Below are 24,883 nucleotides of genomic sequence, written 5' to 3'. Positions count from 1 at the left end.
TGTCTTATTCTGGTTTCTTCATTTTGATTTTTATGATTATTATTATTTTATATGCTTATTTTTGTGAACTTGGTTGCGTGGGGAAGTGGGGAGGCTCTGGGAGGAGCTAGGGGAGGAAAAACCATAACCAGAATATATTGTATAAAAGATGTGCTTTCGCTGGGCATGGTGGTGCAAGCCTTTAATCCCAGCACTTGGGAATCAGAGGCAGGCGGATTTCTGAGTTCGAGGCCAGCCTGGTCTACAAAGTGAGTTCCAGGACAGCCAGGGCTATACAGAGAAACTCTGTCTCAGGGAAGACAAAAAAAAAAAAAAAAGATGTGCTTTTAATTAACACATTATGCAATTCCTACAGGAAAAGAGGACATTGCTAGAATTGTTTGGCTTGGACTGAATCAGCTCTATTCTGCAAGAGGTTGGGAATGGTCAGACTTCAAGCCGCTCAAATTTCTTAACTGGGATCCAGGTAAATGCTCGTACCCAGCAATGTAAACAGAGAAAAAGCTTCAAAAGCTAGGACCTTTTTACTCATCCAGAGCTTATAAAAATTTCCTGTGCAGTCAGATCTCATGCTTGCTTCGTCAGAATTTTTTTCAGACCTCCTTAACTGTGGTGTTATTTCAGCCAAGTTAGCCATGCCACGGGCAATGGAGCATTGGCACCTGGGCTTTAGGGCATCCCTGCGTTTTTAAAGTAAAAACAGAATGAACCCTACGGCATGGCCAAGAATCCTTCTATATCCCATAGGGTCTTGACTCCCAATGTTGTACTTAGTCTTCAGCTTGCCCTTAATGGAGAAAAATCCCTTACTTCCACAATAGCACCTAAACACTTAAGAACACAACAGATGTAGTTTATTACACAAATAAATACAGCAACAAAAATAACATCCTGTTTAGCCAGAAGCTCTTTGTCTACAAAGAAAAGATGAGGAACCTTTTGAAACCTAAAACCTGAATAATATAACATGAATAACAGTGTTCTACCTACATAGAAGAGAAATGGATTGAATATTATAAAACAACCATGATGTTGTCATCAACTAAGTATTTTTATTAGTGAACAAAGTGATACTCTATTGAGTCAAAAATAGACTATGCGAGGCAAGTGCTCTATCTACTACTGAGATAACAGTCCCACTCCTTAAATTGATATTTAAGGTCTTCAGGGCAGAACCACACGTTAATGTTTCTGTCTGGTTGTAAATATTTGCCTTAGGGTAAATTTAATACACACTAAGAGGCTCTAGCCACAGGTGTGTGTGGTGGAAGCAGCTCTAGAGCAGAGATAGGTTTGTTTTTCTGCTGTGAGTTAGCTCTCATGGATCAGAACGTGCCCCTCCATCTCGTGTTTCAGAAGAGGGACAAGTGAGCATGCTGTTGCTCACTGCGGCCAATAACTTTTCAGTTTAGTTGAAAGTTTTAACCATACCATGAGCCTCCATTAGACAGAAACTTATGAACTTGGATAATTTTAAGTCCACTCTATCCGTAACCTCCTTCTAACTCCTTGAAAATCTGTCTTTTTTAAGGCACGCCCGTTGCACCTGTGATCGGTGGGTCAAGCTGTGCGAGAATGGACACAGAGTCCGGGCTGTGGCAAAGTGTTTCCTGTGAATCTCAGCAGCCTTACGTCTGCAAGAAGCCACTGAACAACACGCTGGAGCTCCCAGGTGTGCCCCCACTTCCTCACGTGTACAAACGAGACCAGAGTTCTATGAACTCAAGTAAATGCATGCCAGATAACTGCTCTCCTTTACTGGATACTGCCAATGGTTGTTTGTTTGTTATCCCCAGAACCCATGCTAAAGTGCCATGGTTGTATATGTTCGTACTGGAGGTGGGGGATGGGCAGAGCAGACGAATCCTTAGGGTTGACTATCCAGATAGTCTATGTTAATTGATAAGCTTTGGGTTAATGAAAGATTCTATCTCACTTCCTCAAAGGAGGCTGATGACTTTCCTGAGGGTGACACCTTAGGTTGTCCCTTGGACACACACACACAAACACACACACGATCCACCTTTCTCATTCTGGAATGCTAGGGATTGGAACTCAGATTCTTAGGTCTCTGTGCTTGCAGAGCGAGGGCTCTTACCCATTGAACCATCTCCCCAGCGCTGACTTCTTATCCAAAAAGGAATATAGAGCAATTTAAAAAATAGTTGCATAGAGTAATGTAGGGGAATGTCTTATGATAGTAGGAAGAAATGAACATTTGTCTTTCAAGTTACCAAATATAGAAAACATAATAGAGATGCCGCACAAGGGAGAATGTACGAGAACTGATGATAGAATAAATAAATATCTTGAAGTTGCCATTATTAAATAAATTGTGGCATTTCCATAATATGTGCCTATTCCAACTGTGCCGGCAGGAAAATTCAAAGAGCAGAACAAAATGATATGCCTACCTATCATTGTAACTTTGTGAAAATATGTTTTTGTGGAGATAAAGGCTAGAGTGTGTGGGTGATTGTTTGAGTTCATTTACATGTGGTTTTTCTCTCTGTTTCTTTCTATAATTGAAATATCCCATAGGAATAATGAATGCTATTTAGAACCTAAGTTAACTGAGTTATTATCTTGAAAAAAAAAACAAAACCCTTCACATTTTTAAGATGACTGTGTTTGCTTGTAAAAAATAAATAAATAAAACAAAATAAATGTTGCAAGAAGATCTGGGTAAGTGGAACAACAAAACTGCTTTCTGGTTTTGCTACCGAGAGTAATAGCCCTTTGCCTCTGAAAGGTTAGATGCGCGCGCTTCATCATGGTCTGAGACTCACTGGTCTTTCAGAGAGGATGAAGGGATGGGTCTAAAGAAGCCATTCTGTCCTTCCCCTCCCTCCTTTGCTGCCATTTCCCGAGGGTGCACTAAACAAATTCCACGCCCTGCTCCTTAAATCTCTACCTGCCCTTTATTGAACAGTAAGTATTAGCAAGCATCCACTTACCAAGCCGATCACATTAGAAAAGAAGGCTTGAGTCTTCCTAATCTCAGAGACATGGGTGGGGGTGACCTTCCAAATCTCCGACCTGGAAAAGGTTGTCAGCATCTGGTCTACTCCACAACTGTCTTCCACTTATTACAACTAAAGTCGTTCCCTTTCCCGACCGTGTCTATACCCCTTAAATGTTCTTGTCCTGCCACATACCTTATGTGTCTCAGAATCAGGACAGTTCGTGCCTGAATCTCCTCATGAGTTCTTATAATGCCAGATACATAGGAAGCACAGCATAACATTCATGTCACAGATAGCTGACATCACATCTCCCAGTTTTCCAGAAGCTTGTGACTCAAGGAAGAACCATTTGAGGGCTGTGGATTCAAAATATATCTGTCTTTACTGGAATATACAATCGATGCTTTCCCCCTCCCCTCCACCCCAGATGTTTGGACGTACACAGATACCCACTGCCATGTGGGCTGGCTGCCAAATAACGGGTTTTGCTATCTGCTGGCGAATGAAAGTAGTTCCTGGGACGCAGCACGTTTGAAATGCAAAGCCTTCGGTGCAGACCTCATCAGCATGCACTCCTTAGCAGATGTGGAGGTGGCTGTCACGAAACTCCATAGCGGGGGTGAGTTTGTTTGTCTTGTTTTAAACATCCTGTTTTAGATGCTGTAAAGCATCTCAAGTCTCCCTATTTTCAGTGAGAAGGAGAGGCTTTCAGCCCTCCCAGTAGGAGGAGCATATCCAGGGGCCTTTCAGTGGGAATGGGCGTGGCCCGGAATGGGCGTGGCCCGGGCCCCACCTGGCTTTTGACCTCCTGGATGGTAGCTAGGAAAAAATGAGGAGCTGGAGTATCAGTTTTGTTTCATCTTCATTTCTCTGCATTATGGCCACTATTTAATCAGACACTCTCCCTGCCCAGAATTATGCCAAATCCTCTTTAAGTTCTTCTAAAGACCTACTTGATGATCCTTTTGCTTTTGTGATTATCTGGAACTGGACTGAGAAACAAAGACATCCTAGACTCCGCCCTCTTCTCAGAGGCAGACAGCGGAAGTACCTGTTCTATGCCAGTACGGCGCTCATTGCTGTCCGTGTGAAGACAGTAGTCATTTCAGCATAACAGTGGACAGGGAACATTTCTGACTAGAGAATCTATGACTGTGTTTATAGAGTTTCACTAATTACCCACAAAGCAGAGTTTGTGCACAGCAGATGTGAGAGACACTGAGCTGGCACATCCTAGAGCAGCTCTTCTCCCTGTGTGCAGTATGGGGGGCATTACAGGCCTGGAGACCCACCCTGTCTGCTCATCCACACCCTTAGTCATCGACTAAGGAATACCGCAAAGCCCCGAAACTACCTATCAGCGCGTAAAAGTCAGTACCATGCCTGATATAACATACAACGGAGCAAAACCAAACAAAGAAAACACTTCTCTTTTAGATGTCAAAAAAGAAGTATGGACGGGCCTTAAGAACACAAACAGCCCTGCTTTGTTCCAGTGGTCGGACGGAACGGAAGTTACTCTAACGTACTGGAATGAGAATGAGCCGAGTGTTCCCTACAATAAGACTCCCAACTGTGTTTCCTATTTAGGAAAGGTAGGACACCTCCTGTAGTTTATTTATGGTCTTTTTTTGTTGTTGTTGTTAGCGCTAATAATAATATTACCATTGTGCTAGGAACGGGATTTGGGTGCAAGCTGAGAAGGAAAAGGTAACATCCCGTAGGTTGTCATCCTGAGAGCTGATCCCTGAGTGAGCAGTCTGCTCCCTGTCTAAGCACCCACTGCAGTCTGGAAAAGACACACAGACTCCTTAGAACTCTGGTGTCAAATGGCCTGCTTTCTTCAAGGGCCCAAGTCCCCATGAGCCTTTCTGCTCGTTACGGTTGATGTTTGGCAGGTAACCATGGCTCAGCCTGAAAGACTCTTCTTTTTATGCTCTGATTAAGTTTTGAATTAGTCATGATTTGAGGCTAACTGGAAAACGCTTTTTAATAGTTCAATTTTTAATAAAAAAAATTTAAGTAGTTTTTAATATTTATATTAAAAATTGGGTTAGATTTGTTCAGAAAATTATCTTTTCCTGAGATATAGCTTGCTAAACACTCATTGAGCATGCTCTGGCTAGGAGCCTAAAATAGGCTATATCATGCACAGAAGGATTTAAACACCTCTTTTAGTTTTGTTTGTATCTCTTTCCTATAGGCAGCTGTCCCTCCTGGTAATCAGGGTGACTGTCACCCAGACTTCTAGAGAGACTGTAAATGGAAGTGTCAAACTGTGTGCATATTTAGAAGTGTCCGATCGCAAAGAAGTGTTTTAGAAGTGTCACACTTGGTGCCCTACTTTAAAAGCCAAGATGTCTCAGCATGTCATCCGAAGTGAAAGTGAAGAGTGAAGGGCAGGCCTAGCTACACAGCCTGCCTGAATTCAAACGTGACCCTGGGTGCAGTCAAGCCACCAACATTTAGTTTCAAGAAGCAATGCAACTAGGCCAATTAAGCAAAATCAAGTTTATGTAGCATATTTGAAAGAGACAGTTTTGATGTCTAGACTGGAGTAGAGTTGAAAGAAACCTTCGACCGTACACTTCTGGAGCAGTAGCTCTCGTCTCCACCACCATCCTTATGCAGATGAGGAAACGTGACCAGCCTTTAGTTGCTGTGTCCCAAAGATTTTAATCTCTGAACAAACTTCAGACAGGTCACAGGGAAGCGACTAGAATCCCGGCAGCTTTAGCAGGGTTCTTCTGTCTTGGACTTCTTATCTAAATGTCCTTTGGCTGTTTTATTGTTAAGCTTATAAGAAAAGGAACTTTGTGCACAGTGTGTTGTGGAGATGGCGGGCTCAGGTTCTACCTTTCCCGGCGCACACACACCCTCCACGCCTTCTCCATAGTTACCGTGACTTCATTCTAAATGTTTGGCAAATAATTTGTTTGATAAGGATTTGGTTTTTTCGTCTTTAAAAGTTAGGTCAGTGGAAAGTCCAGTCCTGTGAAAAGAAACTCAGATACGTATGCAAGAAAAAGGGAGAAATAATTAAGGATGCAGAGTCGGATAAGCTGTGTCCGCCAGATGAGGTAGGTGAAATGCCTCTGTGCATTCCTGAAACGGAATTATCCCTCTGTGGTTAAAGATGATCTCTGAAGCTTAAACAATTCAAACGTGGAAAGTAAAAGTACTGGTTTCTGTTCCTACATTTAAGAAAAATTGAGAAGGACGAGAATCATAAAACACTGGTGTTCTTGTGGAAAGAAAAAGCTTACCTATAAATATGTAAATATGACGATGTCGATAGTTAGATTTCCTCCAAGACAGTACTCTTCCTGAAAACGAATCCAACCAACAGCTGCAATAGCGTGGGTCAGGGAGAAAAGCAAAGAAAATATGCCACACCTCAGTGGTGTGGAGGTGACCTGTGAAACCGAGCTGCATCCTTCCCAGGTGAGGACAGCCATGTCCTCTGCTTCCTCAGGGTAGACGATTTTGTCAGAGGCTGGGGCCAGGGGCTGTCATTAAGTCTCAAACTGTGTGATGGTCTTCCTCTTCTGACTTAGGGCTGGAGGAGACATGGAGAAACCTGCTACAAGATTTATGAGAAAGAGGCTCCCTTCGGAACGCACTGCAACCTGACCATCACTAGCAGGTGTGACCATCAGTACACAGTAGTAGGAAACTTTTAACTGACTTTGCCTAAACAGTCTCCTAAGAAAAAAAGCGGGGGTGAAGGGCTTTTTATTTCAGAAACTCTGAGCCAGTTCGTCCTTTGTAGGTTCGAGCAGGAATTCTTGAATTATATGATGAAGAACTATGATAAGTCCCTTCGGAAGTACTTCTGGACCGGCCTGAGAGACGCTGACTCCCGAGGAGAGTACAGTTGGGCCGTTGCTCGGGGAGTAAAGCAGGCTGTGACCTTTTCCAACTGGAATTTTCTTGAACCGGGTGAGTGCTTTCTGAAGGGCTGGCAATGCTTTAGGAAAGAGCAGACAAGGAGAGCGTTGGGGTAGCGCTGAGCCTCATACTTTCACATAGCACCAGATTTGCAGCTGCCTTAACCTAGTCTGCAAAGCTTGCTTGTGTCTGCCTATTCAGGTTTCTCCGGGAGACATAGAAGACCCTGTGGCACTAGGGACAGAAACAAGCAGCCACAGAGTGAGTCACAGGGGGCTATGACTTTACCATCGTGCCAAGTCTACCTGTGGTTCTGATTTTATGATTTTTTTTCCAAAAACTCGTTCATGCTAAGGTGAAAGGTGGAGTGGGGAGCTTGGGCAAGCCGAAACTATTCTCTTGCTTCAGATTGAATAACTATTCTAAATGCTAACTCATTGAAGATTAATGTCCTCATGCCAACTGGTTGCAGTGCTGAAGTGGGGGTAGAACATGGCTAGAGAAGGATAAAATAGAGAGCAAGATAAGACGGCACAGGCTCAGCTGGACCTGGTGGCATACACCTTTAATCCCAGTACTCAGAATGAAGAGGCAGGTGGAGCTCTGTGAGTTCGAGGCCAACCTGGTCTACATAGTGAGTTCCAGATAGCCAGAGCTGCATAACCTATAGAGAAAAACAAAAGGGCACAGGCTCAGTAAAGCACAGAAGCCCTTGCTAGCCAGATGCTTCACACCAAAACAAACAAACAAAACAAAACAAAAAACCCCAAACAAATAAAACAACAGTAAAACAAAAAACCCCACAAACACAAACAAACAAAAACCACATGTGAAATCCAAGGTTAAAACAAGAGTGACATTAGTGAGATCTGCATGAAGCGCTGTCGACACCCACTTCCTGACAAGGTCTGAGGGAAGAAGGGGTGCCATCTCTTCCTGTTTAGCTTTGAGAGACTTAAAGGAGGTGGCATAGGGTAATGCCACCAAAGTGGTACCAATTGCGCTACGAGAAAGCTCTCGTTTGTATAATAAAGATAATGCCTAATCTTTCAGAAGCAACCATGAGTGTGAGGGTTAGGTTTGTTTTGTTGGCTTGGTTTCTTTCGGATGGGTGTTTCTCCCCCTCTTTTAATGTAAGTCTCAAATAAAAATTAAACATTTCTTATGAAGTATTTTGCATTTTATGTCTCTGTCTCCTGACTTCATCCTGCAGGATTAAACATGTATTGGTATTAGTCTCTGTGAGAATAAATTAGGGAGGCAGTGTAAGATAGCATTTATTTCTAAAGTTAGTTCATCTTTCTTCAAACAGCCCCAAACATTGATCATACTTTACCATGGAAACCAGAAGAACTAATGTAGAAGTTCCACCTGATTTTAGAACTGGGAAAATATAGATTTCAATGATTCATTTATCAAAATATACCGGGTGATTGATCAGTAAAAATCCATATCTCCTGACTTCCAAGCCAATGCTGTGTAGACTGGCTTATCAAATAAGTCATTTTACTTTCTTCTTTTCAGATGTCTGATATTGTCATGTGTTGATATAATGTGATCATTTTGGTATTTCTCTATAGCATGGAAACTGGACTGTGCTATCTTAACAATAAAACACAATATTTGAAATAGTCTTCACGAACTTGGTGACTCATGATCATGACTAGCAGTGTGGGTAGCACTAATAATAGCAAATTTTTCTTTTTATGTAGAGAAGGTAGAATAGAGCTGCGAATCCTGGTTAAATATCACTTAAATTAAATATATACTAATAGGTAAAACATAGAGTTCTTAAAATATAATCCCTGTACTTAGGAGGCAGAGGCAGGAGGATCTCTGTGATTGAGGCCAGCCTACAGAACCAGGGCTTCACAAAGAAACACCTGTCTCAAAAAACCAAAACAACAACCACCACTATCTTGGCACAAACAGAGTAGCTGTTTAAACTTGGAAAGTTTTCATTTTTGTCTGTGGCCTTGTACCACCCTGATTGCACCTGATCTCCTCTTAAAGTTCTAATGTTTAATTAACCTTTCTGACCCAACCCCAGCGTCTCCAGGCGGGTGCGTGGCTATGTCTACTGGAAAGACTCTTGGCAAGTGGGAAGTGAAGAGCTGCAGAAGTTTCCGTGCACTGTCAATATGCAAGAAAGCGAGCGAACCCCAGGAGCCCGAAGAAGCAGCCCCCAAGCCCGACGACCCCTGTCCTGAAGGCTGGCACACTTTCCCCTCTAGCCTTTCTTGTTATAAGGTAAAGTAGAGGTCTCATTCGGTCATTGCTCTACTATCTTTGTTCATGCCGTTGTACAAATTATGCCCCTCCCTGTATGCACACAGTGCCTCACACCAGTGTTTGGGAGCATAGCATCCTTAGCAAAGCATCATGGGTCTCTGGTATCAGACAACTCAACTCTACCCACGTCTTGCCTTCAAAAGCAAGACTAAAGCCAGAGTGACCCATGGTTCTTTCCCTCTGAGAAGTTGAGTGACCTGCAGCATGCTGACATTGTATGTAGGATTCTCCTAAGCCCCTAATTCTTCTTATTGGATTAAAATTCCTTCTTGTATAATGAAAGCCAGTTCTTATTGTATTTATAAACAAAACAATTTGGGGTCTATATCATTGATTGTAGTTCCACAAACAGACCTTTCAATACCACTCTCCAACTCCAAGGCGATCACATGTATAGATCTCTGGCTCACTTAGGGTTTGATGGACGGGCTGCAAATTCTTCCAGATTTTGGTCAGCTGTCTGGGCTGTAATCTAGTGTCTGTTACCCTTTACTCTAGGGCTCAGGCTAAAGCGTGGCAGCTGTCAGATTGTTTTCCTCGTAGTAAATTCCTGGAGCCCAGGAAGGGCTGCCCAACCAAGTTGGTGCAGTTCAGGCCTCTAGCTTCAGCATACTACATGGCCAGGTCCCGTGTGAAGGTGGAGAGGAGGATGATACTCCCACCAGGAGTCACAGCTAGAGTGATGTATGTGAATACATGACAGGGAACTGAAGAGTCAGGACCACTAATCTGACAGCAATGTTTTGTCTTCTCTGCCCGCTCCTCCACTCCCCTTTCTTCTTTGAAATAGCTAGGCTCTTTCGGCGTAGAGTTAATCGTCACAAATCAAAGAAACAGTCAAAAGTGCTAGATTTTGATTTGGCACCATCTGTCAATGTTCTCACGCTCGTATAGATAGCTCTTTGATTGTTCGTGATCAGAAGGCGAGCCTTGTTCTTCTGCAGGCTTCGTGTTGGATGCTCAGAATGACACTGTTGGCACACTTTGTAGAAGACTACTTCCAGAATGTTCCTGGGTACTCTCTCAGCCTTGACCCTTGGGGCACTTTCTCTCCACGGTCCTAGGTATGCAGATGCTTGTTGGAGCGGTTCTCCAGCCTGGCTAGAGAAGGCTACTCACCTGATGATGCAGCCGCCACTGTGCGGGCCTCTGGTTTACCCTGGGCAGGACTTGTCTTGTTTGCTGTACATACATTTACTTGTGCTTCCATTTCCCCCGAAGGAATTCATATCAGAGACCCACCCATTTGACTGCAGTTGATAAATCTATGAATATTTTATGATTTTTCCAGAAGAACAATATTCTGTTTTTTTTTTGTTAAGGTGTTCCATATAGAAAGAATCGTAAGAAAGAGGAACTGGGAAGAAGCCGAAAGGTTCTGCCAAGCCCTTGGAGCGCACCTACCCAGCTTCAGTCGTAGAGAGGAAATTAAGGACTTTGTTCATTTGTTAAAGGACCAGTTCAGGTAATGTTGCTAGAGTAAGTGTTTTTGCCCTAAGCCTGATGTCATCTTGGTATTCAAGTTGTTGTGATTTAGCATCTAAAGAGCCATTCCATGCTTCACAGTCAAGCAACATCAAGTACCTTACTACCAAATACCATAGAGATTCAAAGCCAACCGAGGCATAGTCCTGACCCTATGTGTAGCACATACCAACAGCTGGGTTAAGAAAAGTATGGCAAAGATGTAGGGCAAAGACAAGGAGAGCCTGAGCAGAAGCCAGAAGGGGAAGGAGTGTCTCTGGTGTGATCAGGGCAAACGCCACGAAGGAGGCTGATTCTTAGAAGGTACACAGTGTTTTGAAAGGTAAGAGAGGAGAAAGGAGCCAGAGGCCACAAAACAGGAATGGAGTTATGAGAACTGTGTGGGCTGCTGAGGAGCAAACAACCACAGGAAGTGGGAATGGAGACAAAAACGGAATAGCTTGCTAATCAGGGAAGACATCTGATCCTAAGGGGGCAAGAGTCAAACGAAGGTAGTCTCCAAATTATTTCAGTCATGCAAAAGCTAGTTGTTATAAGCCACCTATGGACCTGTAAACACACGATGCATGTGTAATCGCACAGACAGAGCCAGGGTGTGGATCAGTGGTGCCAGGCTCACCTACCATCTGTGAGGTTCGATGTTCTATCCCCAGGAATCCAAAAACAGCCAAGAGTGGGTCTGAAGGTACTCTGGGGGGCGACTAGTTAGAAAACTACCACAACGCCCCCCTGGAAGCCACATGAAGTGAGGACAGTAAGAAAAGGAAGCTATCAAAGTGGGCTACAGTCATTGTAATGTCAGCGTGGAAGGCTTTTCTGACCTGATTTCTCTGTTGTCTCTCAGGATACCATAGAGAAATATAGGTCAGCTGACACTTTCCAAACTGTCACAGAGATTAGGGGCTTCAACACCACAAAATTACCTTTTCTTCACTTTTCCGAACACTAAAAGGTGTTTGTTTGTTGAATCAAGGTGTACTAGGATAAATGGCTTTTAAAAAAAATGAACATATTCTAGTGAATATTTTCTCTATGATTGTGAACCCAACAAAAGCCCTTTCCCCTCGAAATATAAGTTTACTAGAAAAGTGAGAATAATCTAACCAGCCTTGTTCTTTTGCATATCATTTAACTATAAAAGATGTGTGAAGATTGGTATCTAAAGCATATTAAGGTGGGAGACGCTTGCGATGTGTTTAGTTCCCAGTTAACTTCATTTTTAAAGAGACTGATCTAAACAGTGTATATTGCATCCTTTGAAAAAAGCATACCAAAGACATACACGAGCTCGGGTGTGAGTCTAAAAAATCAAGAACACACAAAAATAAGTAATTTATTATAAAAGAATTTAAAACAAGAGTATAGTATAACCCCAAGTCAATGTATGTCATTATAAGAACAGAACAAAACTATCCTAAACGGTAAAAGAAAAAAAAAACACAATAAAGGAAGGTTTTAGGGGCTGTGGAGATGGCTCAGCAGGTGAAAGCACTTGTCATGCATGCCCGATGACCCCAGAAGCCATTTATAAAAGCCACATGCAGTGGCTCACATCCACAGATCTCCTGTGGTGAGATGGGAGGCGGAAACAGGAGAAATAGCTGGGAGCTCGTGGGCTGCCCAATCCAGAAAATGCAATGTGCCAGGAACAAGAGAAACCCTGCCTTGAGAGGTCAAAGGAGAGAACTGAGCCTTGAAAGTTGTCCTTTGACGTACACACACATGCACACACATACTTGCACGCATGCATACACACATATGTGTGCACATAAACATGACACATATACGTGCATACACACAAACACACACACACACACACCATGGCACAGATATGCCCCCATACATTTTTTTTTAAGTTTAAAAGGAATACTTTAATAAATAACAGGTTTTTAACACTTTCTAAATAAAAACCTGGAATGTAGAAACATAAAATAGTTGTGGAAATATGAAAGTATAATAAATTATTCATTTTCTCTGGAAACCATATTTTAGAGACATTTAACATGCAGTAGATTTTAAAAGTATGTGCCCATAGGTCAGATGTATGAGGGGAGGGAAGCTGTGTGATGTTCATGTAGAGAATTATAAGAAATGAAATAACAAAAGATTAATCTAGCATAAAATAAGTTGGCAAAGGCCCAATTTGTACATTATCAGTTTTGATTAAGTCCAAGTCTACAAATTTGTTCAATAATGAAATCCGATTCTATTTTGCTAGAAAATGCATAAAACAAATGTGGCCATTAGTGCTTGTCCAGGCCCGAGATTATGGTATCGCCATTCTCTGTGGATGGAAACACAGAATGTTTTAAAGCTGTGCATTTCAGTAGAGTCCTTCTCTTTAAAAGCTGAGGGGGGTGGTAATGCTTTGTGTATAGAGTGTAAGGGGCTTACCCACATGGTGTCACTCAGTTGCTACCTCCCTGGCTTATTACATTTTGATACATTTTGCTTGCCTGTGCTGTCTGTGCTGTGTTGGGGTTGTCCTTTGTTAACTCAAATAGCAAAGGAATTAACAACTAGATATTGTGTGATCCGATTATAATAGGCACTGAAACTGCACCTAGAAAAATGCCTTGTCTATTTCTGGCTTAACATATAAATATACCATATATTTGATATGTTTAATTGATATATAAGTTTGTATTGTATTATAAATATAGCATTTAAGTCAGTATCTGAGAGCACTTTACAAAGCTTTCTCATAAAAGACAGAAATGGGTAAGAATATCTATGACTGTTACTGTTGTTGAGCTATTTTGTAATTTAATACATATTAAGATAGGAAATATTATTATGCGTAACATATTGTCTTCAGTGAAGAGAAAAGGAGATTATAAAAGCTGTAAAAATATGCTGTTCACATTGGAAACAAGTCTGCAAAAAATAGAAATAATCAATGGGTATTACATCTAGCAAGCAAGATCTGAAATATTTCATTAGAAATTTGGGTTTTTTTTTTTTTACAGGCTTGCTTTATCATAGCCACTACATATGTGTGGTGGGGGGAGCATGACAACATACTCCTGCAATCAATTCTAGCATTCGGGGCATTGTAGCAAGACAACCAGGAATTCAGAGTTGCTACATAGGGAGTTTAAGGATTGAACCTGACTTTCATGAGCACTAGGCAAGCATTCTACCATAGAGCTATGCCCAGCCCTCTCATTTTTCTTTTGAGACAAAAGTCTCATGTAGCTCAGGATGACCTTATTGATTATCTAAAACCCATTTCTGAGATCATACTGATTATCAAACGTCTAAATTTTACTGATCGACCTGTTTGTGACATTGAGCAGAAAAAGCAAAGCTTTGGTATCCCATAGGTTCCGAGAGGTCCTTGTGGTAGCTGCCTCTGGAAGAGAGCCCCTTAAATACGCTACCAATCTTACCTGAAGTTTGGATTTTGAACAAGGCAACTAATAAGATCACAAGCTTCGAACACACATGAGCTCCTGTACACACGCGTGTGCACACACATACACTCATACACAAACAGACACATACACATTGTCACACCATCCTACTCTCTAGGTGAAGCATTCTTAGAAAATATTTACAGAACAAACTCTCAGTTCTATTCGAGGAGTTACTATCTCCTTGGAACAGGAAGCCATGGATACATGCTGAGCCATCTATCTGCAGATATTTGAGGGGATCAATTAATAGAAAATTATCATAATCTTACATGGTAGAAATAGCTGTTCAGAACATCTATGGGCAGAGGGGATCATACAGGGAGACAATCCTGTGTAAAAGAGGATTTTATTGATTTGTTTCCTTTTTAGCACTATTGAATACCCTCCTTAAAAATCGATATGAGTTCATATGTAAAACTTAGAAGGGATATAAAGTAATGAAGAAAATGAAAATCATTTCAAATATAGCTTATATAAGACAACATTTTTGTGGAAATCCTCTCCATTTCCTTCCATTTGTATACACATTTTCATAAAAGTGTCTGAAAAATACACCAATTAAAATGTTTTTCCATCTACAAAAGTAGATGGAAAAACATATTGAAGTTGGAAAAGATGAACGTGTAGAGCAAAACAAACAAACAAACCAAAAAGGCACTCTAATACCATCACCCGTAGGATCATAGTTTATTTGTACACTCGTGCCAGCAGGCCAGCAAAGACCATATTAAACAGGCTGTGCTTTCTGCTTATTAAGAGCTTCATTTTAAAGCCAATGACTTGCTTGGGCCTTGTTTTGAAAAAGCACATGCTTTAAAACCAAGATGGCCACAACAGTTTAAAGGAAAGGAAGGAAGCTGGGTCATTTACCCTAGAAAATGATTGCGAAGTTCGCTCCTTGAATGTGTTAGCTTTTATTACTGGAATTGACCTTCCCAGCAAGAAGCCTGCTGCCCACCCCAGATCTGTATCACTTGCCACGGAGTTAAGACTGATGACTGTTTTATTTCTCAGTCTAGGTTCTATATCGGTGTTTGGATTTCAGTTAAAAAAAAAAAAAAAGATTCATGATACACCCACTTATTAAGGCTCTTAGACCATTGCGACTCTTGACGGCATCCCAATGGGAAACCATTGTGGAGCCTAAATAGCCCTGGGCTTAGAGAAGAAAGCCTTGTTTGCAGCCATTGCTGTTGTGTGTGTTCCCTCCTGTGCAGAGGCATAAATGGCTTTAGATATAAATCTAGGCTTTGCAGACTAAGAGCCCTCATCAAATAGTATTTATTGGGGGTTGTGGGTCAGATACAGTTTTCCTTAGTAACCAAATGCTACTGGAAATTGGATTGAGAGTCAGAATTTTAACACACTTACGCTTGCTAGCCCTTTATGCAGCATCCCCAAATAGCTTTGAAACTATATGCTTAGCGTGTGGAGTAGAGACAGTTTAGAAGGAAAATGGAATATTTCATTTCGATATGATTCCCCAGTTTTTCTCTCTCCTGCTTTCTTGAAATCTGCTTAGCAGTATGCAGTGAATAATGTAGTGTCCAGCTTTTTTTTTTTTCCTTTATCTGGCAGCAGCTAAGGGAGGTAAAACTCTATAAACAAGTTGAAATTCAGAAATTACTTTCTCCTCTAACCCTCCTCCCCCATGCATGCCCCACCCCCCACACACACACACCATGAGTACCTACTGTTCTCTGTATTTATGACGCTCTAGGGAAGCCCTTCAAATGCAGCTGAAAACTAAAGTCAGGATTGAAGTGGGGTTCATTCTCTGGAAGCGGTGATGGTTAGAGATATTGAACAACCGAGCAAACCCTTCCTGTAAGAAGCCACCTTCCGGTCTTCAGCCGAGGACTCAGAAATAAACTTTAAAGTGGAGAAGTTTGTCAGAGGATGGGAACTGCTGGCTAGGAGACGGGTGAGAGACCCAGGGGCCCTGGAAGGATAGGCAGAGACCATGGCAAAGCCTAGGGGTAATGGTAGCTGTTTGAATCTAGGCGACAAGTGAACTTTGGTCTTTCTTCCTAAATGAGGAACAAACTGTTACTAAATAAGATAAATACTCTAAAGGATACATTAGGGAATTTCCCAGGCCAAAGTATATAATAAGCAAAGACTTGGAAGAAATAGTTACATTGTCATGTGAGTTTGAGGAAGAAAACTTAGCCCCTCTGCCTTTGCCACCTGTTGACAGGTGACCTGTGTGTGGTCACTGTCTAGACCCTGTGGTTTGGGGACTTGTGATACAGCAGGAAGGCTGTGAGAGAGCTGAGAGACAGCTGAGAATTGGGAATTCCTTATAGCTGCTGGATTTAAACTGGACTTAATCATCTCCACTAGATTTCATCAGGTCTGCGAACTAGTGATTATTTTCCACAAATATAACAGCATAGCAAATGCTGTCATATATTTCTCCTATTCTCTAAGTTAAACAAGTTGAAAACATGAGAAAATACTGACTGTTGTTAAACTATTGGGGAACGTTGAGAAAAGGAAAGAAAGCATGTGGGGTTTTGTTGTTGGTTTTTGCTGTTTTGTTTTGTTTGGTTTTATCTCGTCTTGTCTTGTCACAAGGTCCTGCTGTGCAGCTCCGAGTGAGCTGGAACAGGCTACCTGACCCACGTTGGCTTCATGCCAGTCCTCCTTCCGGCTCTATATCTAAGCACTAAGGCTATAGGTGTGTGTGACCATGGCCAGCTGCAGTTATTTAATTAAAAAGTAAGAAGATGCTATAAAGTTAGGTTGGTACTTTAGCTCACTGAAAAAAATTCATAAAAATATTCAGGCTTATACTTCTCAATAACTTTATAGCTGTACCTTCTATATATTTTGTATAATCTTCAAAGCTAAACAGTTCTGATTATTTTTGCATTTGGGTCCTACATTCTCTGAAATATATATTCATATTATATTTATGTATATATTATGTATATGTGTCTATATTTATATATTCACATATGTATAGCATATTTATATCATATTTATGTATATGTTTTATATGCATGTATATGTGTGCTGAGCTTATACCATTGTTCCATGTCCCAACACAAAGTTAAGTTAAAAGTATAGAATTTGGCTACTTATTTAAGCCTGAGGAGTCTAGGTTTTAAGGAATGGTAAGTGCTTGGATTTCTTGCTCCAAAGAAATATTAGCCATCCTTTGAAGACTCTTTCCTCCGACCTCAGGAAGTGTTTGTACACTGCAGTCCTTTGTGACCTCTCTATGTGCTGTAGTTTGATAATGTGTAGACTTTACACACTTCCTTTGGTAACTCCCGTGGGCTCATGTGTTCTGATTATTTTTGCATTTGGGTCCTACATTGGACCCAATTTGGGTCCTACATTGGAACTTGGCTGGGATATCTTCTGTTTGACAGGAGGCATCACTGTACCCAGCTCAGTGCTATTACACAGACATAGAAAGCTAATGGTATTAAATACAATACCATAATATTTAAGTGTTTTCTATTTAGACTTTAAAAAATGACTACTTGCTTACTTTAAAATTACCGGACAGTGGGAATTAAAGTATTTAAATTTCTCCTTTAATTAAATTTGAACCAAATAGCTTATTTAGCATCATAAAGAGAAGACATTTGGTAGTGCTATAAAGTGTGTGTGTGTGTGCGTGTGTGTGTGTGTGTGTGAGAGAGAGAGAGAGAGAGAGAGAGAGAGAGAGAGAGAGAGAAAGAGAGATGGAACCTAGGACCATGAACATTACAGGCAAGTGCTCCACCTTTGATCTACACCCGTAACCCCTAGACATTGTTTTTAAAATGCCATTGTTGGTCTGGGGATGTAGGTCACTTCATCAAGTACCCACACAAAGCCCAGAATCCAAGTGCCAGCCTCACATAAGACATGGTGTCTTCATGCCTCTAATCCCAACACTTAGGAGATGGCGACAAGAGGATGAGGACTGCAGGGTCACTCTTGACTGCACATGGGGAGCTGAGGGCCATTGTCAGCCACATGACCCCCACCCCACCCCATCTCAAAAACAAGACGAGCAGCTGGAGTGGCGACTCGTGGTTTAGAGCACTTGTCGCTCTTACAGAAGACCCGGCTTTGATCTCCAGCACCCACATCATGGCTCACAACATCTGTAATTCCAAGTCTAGAAAAAGAAGACAGAGGCAGACGGCCATTATTGCCACTGACTCTATCTGAAAATGTTGCCTGATATGAAACATTGCAGTAAGAACTTAGAACGATCATAGTTTCTATGTAAAAATCCAAAGCAGGGGCTGGTGAGATGGCTCAGTGGTTAAGAGTGCCGACTGCTCTTCCGAAGGTCCCGAGTTCAAATCCCAGCAACCACATGGTGGCTCACAACCATCCGTATCTGAGGACAGCTACAGTGTACTTTCATATAATAAATAAATAAATCTTAAAAAAAAAATTCCAAAGCAGAATAGGTTTTTTGTTTGTTTTTTGTTTGTTTTTTTGTTTTTGCCTTTCATACACAGAAGACAACTTAAAATTTAGTTTTAAACATATGATACCTTGTGGGGAGGGATTTGTAAGGGTGAGGCTGGCAGGAGAGGAGAAAGAGGGCGTTGCAATCAGGATGAATGAATGAATGAATGAATGAATGAATAAATAAGTAAATGAAGTAAAAAAGCATATGGTACCTTATCTATGGCTGCTCCGGGATAAGAGCTTTATTTTGTTTCTTTCTTTGTATAGCTTAAGGTTGTCTTTTCTGTTGGTGTCAAACTCCTGAATACACACAGGTGACTCAGTCGCTTTAAAACATGTGAGTGCTAAGTATGTTTACCAGGTATTGTCCTAAACTTCTAATACTGCCTCCTTTTTTGTTTTTGTTTTTGTTTTTGTTTTTGTTTTTGTTTTTTAACATAGTGGGCAGCGTTGGTTGTGGATTGGTCTGAATAAGAGAAGCCCTGATTTACAAGGGTCCTGGCAGTGGAGTGACCGGACACCAGTAAGTTACAACTTTCATGTTGGAAAAAAAAACATGGAAGTAGTGTTTCTTTTAAAAACAAGTAAATTCATTGTTAAATAAGACACCCACATTTAAAATTTGTATGGAACTATGGAAGACCCTGGTTAGTCAAAGAAGTCTCCACCAACTCTGGGGATGTAATTCCACCAAAGTATGTCATTCTACCTGAGAAAGCTACAGCATATTGATACTAGCATGCTGGGATGTGATACTGGGACAGACCGAGGAAGGGGAAAGGTTTGTCAAAAGATACAGAATTTTATTTAGATAATCAAGAAGTTCAAGAGATCTACCGATGCGCCATGTGGGACCATAGTTAACAACCGCACATTGTTCTCACCACGTTGTGGTCACTGTCAGAGGAAATGCAGATGCTACCTGTATGCTACCTGACTAGATTCGGTGGCTCGACGAGTGTACTCTTTAAAACATCGTAAGGACATTAGCAGTTTTACCTCAATTAAAAAGGCAAATATCCATCTGCAAACCATAACAGCCTTATTTACATACATGTTTTGAAATAGAAACAGATTTACTTAAAGGATGTGAGAAGGAAGACACAAAGTATTCATCTTTCTTTATTTATTTATTTTTACTTTTTTATTGTGTGTGTGTGTGTGTGTGTGTGTGTGTGTGCCTTGGGGGCAGGGCAGCGGAGGTCAGTGGACAACTTTCCGGAGTCAGTTCTTTCCTTCTGCCATGCTGATTTGGGGACTTGAACTCGGCTCATCAGCTTTGGCCACAAGTACTTTCACCCACTGAGCCATCTCACGTACTCCACTTACTGTTCCTTTTTAAAAATGTGTATATTTAGTGTCTCTACATAGAGTTTAAAAAAAGGAGATATTCTGACATCCTGGCCATCTTTGGAGAGTACAAATTATTTTCCAAAGCTTTCATCTGTGCTACTCTGTGTTTATTTCTATTATCAATTAATAGTGGGAAATAGTTATTTGTATCATCTAAAAGCATTAATTATATAGTGAAAAATATCTGTATTAGCCATAATAGTCGAACCTACAATGTAATAGTCGAACCTTGAATAATACTTGACTGTTGACTGTTTATCTCATCTAAAGAGGTTTTACGTGGCAGTGTGTGTGTGAGTGTGTGTGTGTGTGTGTGTGTGTTTAACTTACTGGACTTTTACATATTGACAAACTGGCATTTCGAAATATCCCTTGGTATCAAAACTCTTACAGGAAAAAATAGGGACAAGATTCAGTATCCTAGGGATAAGAATTTCTTAGCTATTCTTACAGATTTTTCTCTTTTTCCTTTTTTCATTGAGTTATTTATTTACTTTCCATCTTGATCACAGCTTCCTCCCCCTGTTCTCTTCCCAGTCCTTCTCCCTCACACCCCCATCTGCCCCTCCTTCCCTCTCCCCTTTCATGAGAGGCCTCCTGTAAATATCAACCAGCCAAGGGAGTTTTATATACCACATCTCAAAATACTAAAAAAGGCTCTTTGAGCTGTTGATTCTGGCCCTGGGGGTGATTTAATGCCCCACCAACCCCACTTCTGAGACTGTGGCTTAATGGGAAACTAAGGGTGCTTCTGCAGTCCCCGAGGCCTCTCATGACTTGGCATCCAGATCGTTCACAAAGTATGAAATGCTTTCATTATATATATATATATATATATATATATATATATATGTATATATATAATATTGAAGCTGCCTAAACTGTATGGAAGTTGCAAATATTGTGTCAGCCCACATTCTCAAGGCTGACTTATCTTCTCAGGTGTCTGCTGTGATGATGGAGCCGGAGTTTCAACAGGATTTTGACATCAGAGACTGTGCTGCTATCAAGGTTAGTACCAACTCTAAAATCAGTATTAAAAATAAAATCCCAGGACTGACATCAGGGCTCAGAGACAGAGTTCGTGCTTAACCTATGTGACTCCTTGAGCTCACCCTTCTCACTGCACCCAAAACTGGCATCACGTAAGCTCAGGCAAAACGTTCCTAGAATCTCTCTTGTCCATGGAGCGTGGTGATTACAGGAGCTGTGGAAAGCAAACCCAAGCAGTCTGACTTACACTTAATTTAAGAACCAAGCCAGCTCAGTCAGTCAACGGGGTCTGGAGTGCAGGAGTGAGGACTGCAAAGAAAATGACAATTAGAGAAACATTATGACACGACTCCAGCCAGTGCTGAGGCTGAAGCACCTTTAACTTTTCCCAGCCAGCTTTTACACCATTCTCAGTACTAGCAGAAAACAGTCAGTCCTTAGATCAAAGACAAAGTGATTAAACAAGGGCAAAGAACAAAGAGATCACAGCAGGTAGTAATCAAACAAGGCAATAAGCAAAAGTCCCAGAGTCACTGGGTCTGGGGGCTTAGCAGGATTGCCAAGACAAAGGGGAAGTCACTTGTTCCTTGGCTGTGTCCACCTTGATCCTCGCATTAGCCCAGATAGGAATATTCTTATCTGATCCTGCTTCCTCCTCCGAGCCCAGTGACAAGTACTTGCCAAATTTCTATAAGCAACAAATTGCTATAAGGGGCAACAAAAGCTCTCCACATTTATATTAAAAACCACAGCTTTATCGTCATTCTATAGTAAGGTGCCTCAAGAGTGGGCGGAAGATAGCCGAGGAGAAGTCGAAAGGGGAAGTGACCGCTCAGGTCTGTCCAGAAAGAGTTGGGATTTGGCCTTGGTCTCTAAGGATGACCAGAGTTTACGCAGGAGCAACAGGACAAGGCTTTCTAATGGGCAGTAGTGCAAGAATACAAGTGGAGGTCTTATCAACAGTGAGAAGAGCAGGAAGTATCCAGTTTTATTTGGAATTACACTAAAGACAGTCCTTAAAGGATGGGGAGGTGGCGGAGTGGCTTAGAGTGCTGGCTGCTCTTCCAGCGCTGTGGACCTGGGTTTCCTCCTGATGTCTCATCACTCCAGTACAGGAGATCCATGGTCCTCTTCCAACCTCCACCAGCACCAGGCACTCTGGTGGTGCAGAAACATATATGCAAGTAGGACCCTTGTATGCATATAATCAAATTAATTTTTAAAAACAGTGTTGTCAAATCAGGTTGCTGTCAAATTAAGGTGCTTGGACTTCTGCGGGAGTTTTTGTTTGGATGGTTTGCTTTGGTTTATTTTCCATAGGCAACAAGGATGTTTTTAAAACTGAGGAAAGATAAAATGAGCCAAGATGGTGACTGTGAGCCAAGAATGTGAGGAAGATTTATCTTGAGAGACATTTCCAAGGCACAGCAGCTAGGACTGGGAACTATCACAAACACACGAGCCATGTCTTACAGAATCCATCTGTTTATCCATTTTATAAGTGATGGGTCTGGGAGGCCCATCAAGACGGTGGAAGGTACCAGTGGTAGGGTTCTTCACAAGACTCCAGCATAGCAAGAGATAGACAGTTCAATAAGCTCTGATACCATTGGCTAAGGGCTCCAATAGGTGAACAAGAAGGCATAGGCAATGAGGGCTTATTGTAAGAATGAAAATGTAATGGTCTTACGAGGGTAGTATCGATTAGTTATAGATCCCTTATGAGCCAGGCACTGGGGTAGGAGCTTAAATATACACAATCTTGTGAAGTAGGTGCAGTGACTGTAACCATCAAGTTGAGAATGAAATTCCAGCTTAGATGTGTCAGAAGTCAAACTTACACCCACACATGTCCTGATCCATGACATTTTACCCCTGTGCTATTTTACCACGTCCTAGCACATCTACCTCCAGGGCTGGACCTGGCCAGGGTGGTGAAGGAATGAAGAAAAGACAGACACATAGACATGCAGACACACATACAGGCTGGGAACTGGAGGACTGGAGTCTCTGCTGGAGAAACCACAGGACCTCTGAAGTTTACATTGTTTATTATATAGACTTGACCTGAGAGGCGGGGTTTTTTGCACATGGCTAAACAAGGAGACAGGCTCAGCTAATCCAGTAGGAGCCGTCTCTAGGCGAGCAATCCTCAGGCTGTAAATTCCCAAGGGAAAAAACTATGATAGACATTTTCTGCACACTCAACATCTACATTCTTATCCCTGGTGAAGGCTTTGGGATCCACAACTGCCGAGTCAACAGCACACATTCCCTCAGGACTTTACTCACTCAGGGCTTCCTCTGCCCCTTATTCTGCTGGTAAGATATTCATAGAAACAGGCAGAAAGCTGGGTGCCTGAGTGCACACCTTGAATCCCAGCACTCAGGAGGCAGAGGCAGGCAGATCTCTGTTGAGTTCAGGCCAGCCTGGTCTATCTACAAAGTGAGTCCCAGGACAGCCAGGACTGTAACCCAGAGAAACCCTGTTTCAGAAAAGGGAAGGAAGGAAGGAAGGAAGGAAGGAAGGAAGGAAGGAAGGAAGGAAGGAAGGAAGGAAGGAAAAAGGAAGGAAGGAAAGAGGCAGAAGAAGCAATGTTTTTCAAAGGGTATGATATATTGTGGTTAACTAGTTCAAATGCAGCATAGGTATAAGACATACGCGACAGTAAGTTGAAATCTGGAGAACAGGGCTGAAAGGGGGAAAATGAATGCAAAAAAAAAAAAAAAGCCACGAAGTAGTTTTTAGGAAATCATAGAAAGTAAAAGAAAGCAAGGGATGAAGAGATATGTGTGTAACGCCTTCATGTCATAACTCGAGAAAGGGTCAGAAATGCATGATGAATGCAAATGAAACCAGAAAGAAGGCTGCCTTCAGAGTAACTCTTCTCGTGGGCAGCTGTCACTGCATAGGTTCACTTTAAAGGATTTACAACTCAGCACAGGTACAAGCCTCAGAGAAGTTAATGTGCTGTTCATAATTTTCTAGAACACTGATGCAATGAACTGGACTTGAAAGGTACATAGGCCTCCACGTGTGGAGAGATTTTAAACTTACCAAAAATAAAATAAATCAACAGAAGAGGTGCCAACTAGGGCCCTGGTCTCCTGTTCAGAGATTCATGCCTTTCTCACCACAATACTCATAAATCTGACCTTAAGAGAGAAAGAATCGTAATAGTGATGGCGGCTCCTCCCAGCTCGCGCCTTCAACACTCCTTTCCCGTCCTGATCACACAGCCTACAAGTAGAACAGCAACACCAAAGCCGGAGCCTGCGCTGCTGGGCCCAGGAGTCGCTGTCACTTTCTGGATATAGTCTGGCTTGGATACTACTTTAGTCTCTCCCAAACTTGAAAAGTGCAGGATGCTCAGCATGTAATGTATACAAACATAAAACTGTCCTTCTACAACACAGAGTACAATGAATGCATATGAGGAAAAGGTTTCGTTGTAAAAAGAAATGGGAAAAATGCAAAAGAGAGAGTGTCATGTCATCAAAAAAGAGGACAACAATTAGTATTTTGGACATAAATTCAACCTTTGTTTCCTTTGTCACTTGGAAAACCGAGCTGTTAAGTTACTGTTCAATGTCCCATTCTTTCATAAGTATGGTAGGTGTTGGAACTAAAGAAGAGGTGGAGGCCATAGCTTCCAGCGTTTGGGAAAGGAATGCAACCGTTTCAGAATATCCCACCATCCTTTTCACCCCTTAGGTCCTTGATGTACCTTGGCGAAGAATCTGGCATCTCTATGAGGACAAGGACTATGCTTACTGGAAACCTTTTGCTTGTGATGCCAAGCTTGAGTGGGTGTGCCAGATTCCAAAAGGCAAGTCACTGCTTCCCCCAGCCTCAAACGCTGCAAATGCTGGCCTAGAAGGTATTCTGGGAAGAACGAAGCAGCAGTGCAGAGGTCAAAATTGGGCAGGTCCTTGTAAAATTTAGAAGTGATTTTTCAGTGAACTCCAAGATGCTAATAGTTGATGTAAATTTGAATTCAAGAAACCAGTTAAAAATGACAGTAGAACCTGCTATGACAAGAGAAAGGGGAGGGA

The 24,883-nt window shown here is 41.8% G+C and overlaps 1 protein-coding gene across 2 annotated transcripts in view; it reads left to right on the top strand.

Moving 5' to 3' along the window:
• Positions 1–24,883, top strand: part of LOC110284217 (lymphocyte antigen 75) — a 127,621-nt gene that overhangs the window by 24,113 nt on the left and 78,625 nt on the right. For both annotated transcript variants that reach the window (XM_029474603.1, XM_021149939.2), the window contains exons 5-16: positions 356–466; positions 1,532–1,672; positions 3,394–3,585; positions 4,404–4,561; positions 5,936–6,046; positions 6,524–6,612; positions 6,739–6,908; positions 8,908–9,107; positions 10,472–10,614; positions 18,923–19,004; positions 20,777–20,845; positions 24,543–24,657. In XM_029474603.1, the coding sequence (XP_029330463.1) occupies positions 356–466; positions 1,532–1,672; positions 3,394–3,585; positions 4,404–4,561; positions 5,936–6,046; positions 6,524–6,612; positions 6,739–6,908; positions 8,908–9,107; positions 10,472–10,614; positions 18,923–19,004; positions 20,777–20,845; positions 24,543–24,657 (1,581 nt within the window). The remainder of the gene's footprint in view (positions 1–355; positions 467–1,531; positions 1,673–3,393; positions 3,586–4,403; positions 4,562–5,935; positions 6,047–6,523; positions 6,613–6,738; positions 6,909–8,907; positions 9,108–10,471; positions 10,615–18,922; positions 19,005–20,776; positions 20,846–24,542; positions 24,658–24,883) is intronic.

Source organism: Mus caroli, chromosome 2 (assembly GCF_900094665.2).
Source record: "Mus caroli chromosome 2, CAROLI_EIJ_v1.1, whole genome shotgun sequence".
NCBI classification, from domain to species: Eukaryota; Metazoa; Chordata; class Mammalia; order Rodentia; family Muridae; genus Mus; species Mus caroli.
Note: the sequence above shows the minus strand (reverse complement) of the source record. Positions and strands in the feature narration are given on the sequence as shown.